The sequence below is a fragment of the Myotis brandtii genome, unplaced genomic scaffold, assembly GCF_000412655.1.
Source record: "Myotis brandtii unplaced genomic scaffold, ASM41265v1 scaffold1282, whole genome shotgun sequence".
NCBI classification, from domain to species: Eukaryota; Metazoa; Chordata; class Mammalia; order Chiroptera; family Vespertilionidae; genus Myotis; species Myotis brandtii.
In genome coordinates, this window is record NW_005354519.1 from 356,592 (window position 1) to 360,585 (window position 3,994).

At 56.5% G+C, this 3,994-nt stretch overlaps 1 protein-coding gene across 1 annotated transcript in view; it reads right to left on the reverse strand.

Annotated features, from left to right (window-relative positions):
• Nucleotides 1-3,331, reverse strand: part of LOC102263764 (XK-related protein 6) — a 29,166-nt gene extending 25,835 nt beyond the window's left edge. Inside the window, exon 1 of the mRNA XM_005859620.2 lies at nt 3,139-3,331. Coding sequence (XP_005859682.1) covers nt 3,139-3,322 — 184 coding nt within the window. The 5' untranslated portion in view covers nt 3,323-3,331. The remainder of the gene's footprint in view (nt 1-3,138) is intronic.
• Nucleotides 3,332-3,994: the final 663 nt, after the last annotated feature.

The following is a 3,994-nucleotide window of genomic DNA, read 5'->3' on the forward strand; positions in this document are numbered from 1 at the left end:
CAGCGGTTCTCAACCTGTGGGTCGCGACCCCTTTGGTGGTCGAACGACCCTTTCACAGGGGTCGCCTAAGACCATCCTGTATATCAGTTATTTACATTACGATTCATAACAGTAGCAACATTACAGTTATGAAGTAACAATGAAAATAATTTTATGGTTGGGTCACAATATGAGGAACTGTATTTAAAGGGCCAGAAGGTTGAGAACCACTGGAAGCCGTCAGTCGAACATCCTTAGCACTACCATGGAGGTGGGAGAGGCTCCCACCACCGCTGCTGCTCTCGCCAGCCATGTGCCCGGCTTCTGGCTGAGCAGCATGCCCCCTGTGGGAGCTCACTTGACCACCAGGGGGCAGATCCTACATTGAGTGTCTGCCCCCTGGTGGTCAGTGCACATCATAGCAACCAGTTGAACGGCCTTAGCATATCATTAGCATATTACACTTTGATTGGTTGAATGGACAACCTGGCACTTAGCATATTAGGCTTTTATTATATAGGGTTTTTCACTTGAGTCTGATTTATGGGAAAACTGGACACAATCCACATTGCAGGCTTGACTATTGCACTGTTAAACCAGCAATAAGTGAGGACTAGAAGGTGGAGAGATGGCAAACATTAGAGAGGCTGGCATTGGACAAGATCAACAGAAAACCCACTGCTAGGTGATAGTGATTTTTCTAACCATCTACTAGCATGAGCGGCACAAGGTGGACAGGTGTCCCCAAAGGCCAGCCAACGCAAGGCCAGTCAGCATGGGTCCCACTGGTAAAGCTGCAGTCCAGTTCACACAGTGTATCTACAGTATGAGCTCTACTGCCACCAACAGCAAAACAGCCAGATGTCGTACGAGGCACTGACACTTGCCATGTCATTAAATGCTCACAACAGCCCTCTGTGTAGGTGCTAACTTCACCCTCATTTCAGAAATGACCAAACTAAGGAACAGAAAGGCCATCCCTCCCCAGAGCCCGGCAGCGATCGGGCAGCAGGGCGGGAGCTGGCCGCCTGTCCAGTGGGCCGCGCACCGAGCTCCCAGGTGTCTGGGCTGGGAGATTCCTTCCGTGTGGCCATTGGGTCCCTCTCAAGTTCACAACGTTCTCTCCCCTCCTCCAATTTCTAATGCTTGAACTGATTTTCTTTAAAGCACGTACATGCTATGCAGCCTCCAATGGGGAAAGAGAGGGAAGCCACCTGTTATCATAACGAAATGGTAAGGTGATGACAGACAGCTGGAAGTGATGGACGAGCAAAACGCCAAGCCCCTCGTGTCTGTGCCGGCTCCTTCCTTCCCATCAACCCTGCTTACACCACAGACCCCGTCCCTGTTTGAGGGTTTACACCCAACAGCAAAGACAGCCACTGACCTTTGTTTAGCCAGCGGTTCCCAAATGTATTGAACCACGAAAGATTATTTCAAGAAATACCTATTCCATACACCAAACGAATGTGGGCGAATGCTCACCCAACCTCTGAGCTGCAGGGGCACGTGCGGGGAAGGGCCAGGGAGTTCCCCAGAGCCCGGACCCTGCCACTCCAGCTCCTCGCCCTGGCCCCTGCTGGGGGCACACTGCCAAGCAGCCCCTTGGCCTTCACTGACCTTGGCCCCACTGGGCTCCCAGGTCAAGAGGAAGCAACATCTGCTGCCCCTTGAGCTTCCTCTCCAGGGATTTCAGGTGCAGCCCATGCTTATAGTCTGAGAAACTATCATAGAAAGGACACGCTCAGCAGGGATGGCCCACAGGTGAGGTGGGGGACCCCCCTAGGACCTTGCCCAGCCGCTCACCGCCAGGCCTGGATGTGACAAGCACACCCCTGAGGTTCCTGCGGAGTCTGACTGTTTCAAAGTGATCCACGGGCATTACATCACTGCATCCCCTAAACATCCGGGATGACTGCCCCCCCCTCCCTATTCCAAAGAGGAAAGGAGGTCTCGAAAAGGTGAAGGGCCATCTCCAATGTCACCGCAGGGTTCACATGGTGACCAGGAACCCGGCTGGGACCAATGCCCTGTTGGGAGCTCACCCCTGTGTCACCCTGCCACCTGCCCTGTCTATTTGTGGTGCTGGGATGTGATCAAACATTGGAAGGACATCTTGGCTGCCTGGGCCATGGGGTAGGGGAAGGAAATTTGAAACTGAAACAGCAAAGGGCAGTTTGGATTGCTGGGGGCGTCTCAGACTGAAACAGGGTTGGAAAAAGGAGGACCCGGATGGGAAAGAAAGGGGCCTAGCCCAGGCCCCAGCAAATGTTCCCCCTGGAGCATGTCACCCTGGCCTGGGGAGCTCGGGGCGGTGGGTGTGGAGGCTTCATGAGCGGGAAGGACGCCTGCCCGGGCACCTCATGCTGTCACCGGGGCCCACGAGGGCTCCCTCAATGGGGGAGCAAGGCCGGTCTGACCATCGAGACCTGGGGTGAGAATCCACCTTGTCTGGGGAAGCCTAACCTCACCAGGCCTCGGACTTCCTGCTGCCGTGGAGACCAGTGCTGTCCAGGCTGGGCGCTGGGGGCTTCCGGGGCTCCTGGGAGACCACCTGGGGCCACAGGGACCAGGACCGGGGAGAAGGCCAGGGGGCGGAGTGTGCTGGGCTCTGGCCCCCATCTAACTAGAACAGAGCCACCGGAGCCTGTTTTATAAATGGGGCTTCTACGTGAGCTTTGATTTGAAGCAAGAGCCACAGCTTCAGAATGTCTGAAACCGCTGCCTGCGGTGAGTTAGTCTTTTCGTCACGTGCCGTCTCTGGGCAGCTCCCCATCCTGCATACGTAGGGACACTCAGCTCAGGCCAGCACCGAAGGAACGGCCCAAGGGGACCAGGGTCCTCGCTCTGCTGCTCCAGGGACATGAGAGGCCCTGGCTCTGCTCTACTCATTAGAACAAAGTGGCATGGGCAGTGGGCAGTGGGCAGCGGGCAGTGGGCAAAGGTGTTTGGGAAAGGTCTGTGCCACTCATGCACTTGATGTGGGCCGGGTCAGCATCCCATGGGGGCCTGGGCATCCCAGGGACTCAGGGATCAGAATGGGCGACACCCACAGAGTCTGTGGGGCATGGAGTGTATAGGAAATGGCCACGGGGGTCCCCAGATGGGATGGGGGCCTACCCCAGCCCACGGTTCCGGCTCTGGGGGCGGGGCACTCACAGGGCAGCGTCTCGGCGCTGTTCTCCTGGATCATTATGCAGAGCTGTAGCACCAGTTGGGGGGCGCTCTCCAGGAAGGTCTCCAGGAGGCGCAACATGTTGACGTCTGCATATTCATACATCATAGCCCAGTAGAAGCGTCGCTGGTGTTCCTTCTGCCGTTGGCTCTGGATCCCCAGGTACATGGTGCGGATATACCTGCCGAGAGAGATGAACAGAACAGAGAGCGTGGGTGGGGGTGGGGCTCTGGAAGGGCCATGCTGCCCCCCAAAACCAGAGCCAGCTATGCTGGTGTCTCTCCTTCGCTCTGAGGTTTTCCGGACACTTGACTCAGCTCTAGGGGTCTTCTGAGCCCACGGACATGGTGCTAAGGCTTTGGGTGGCATTTGTGGAGCTCCTACTCAGTACCATGGCAGGGCACAGGCCACAGGCAGGTGTAATCCCCACACAGCACAGAGTGGGAACAGCCAGGGACCCACAGTCGGCGGGTGGAGCAACTCGGAGTCGGCCCCAAGCCATTGGACAGCAAAGCTCGTGTGTCCTCCACACTAGGGAGACCCTGAGGCTGTGTCCAGGTGTGGCCAGGGCCCAGGCAGACAGACGCACTGACCCCTCCCTTGGAGAGGACACGGGGCAAAGGATGCAGGTTCAAACCCCAACTTGGTTGCTTGCTAATGGGACCTTGGACTATCGCTCCATCTCTGTGTCTTGCTACTCTTCTTTAACATGGGAAAAGAGTCGAACTTGGGGGTGGTTAAGGAGATAAAGATGGTGGGCGCACACCCTGGGTCCAGTAAGAAAACGCCCTGCCTCACTTTTACCCGAACCTTCGGGAGCTGTCTCCAAGCCACAGTCAC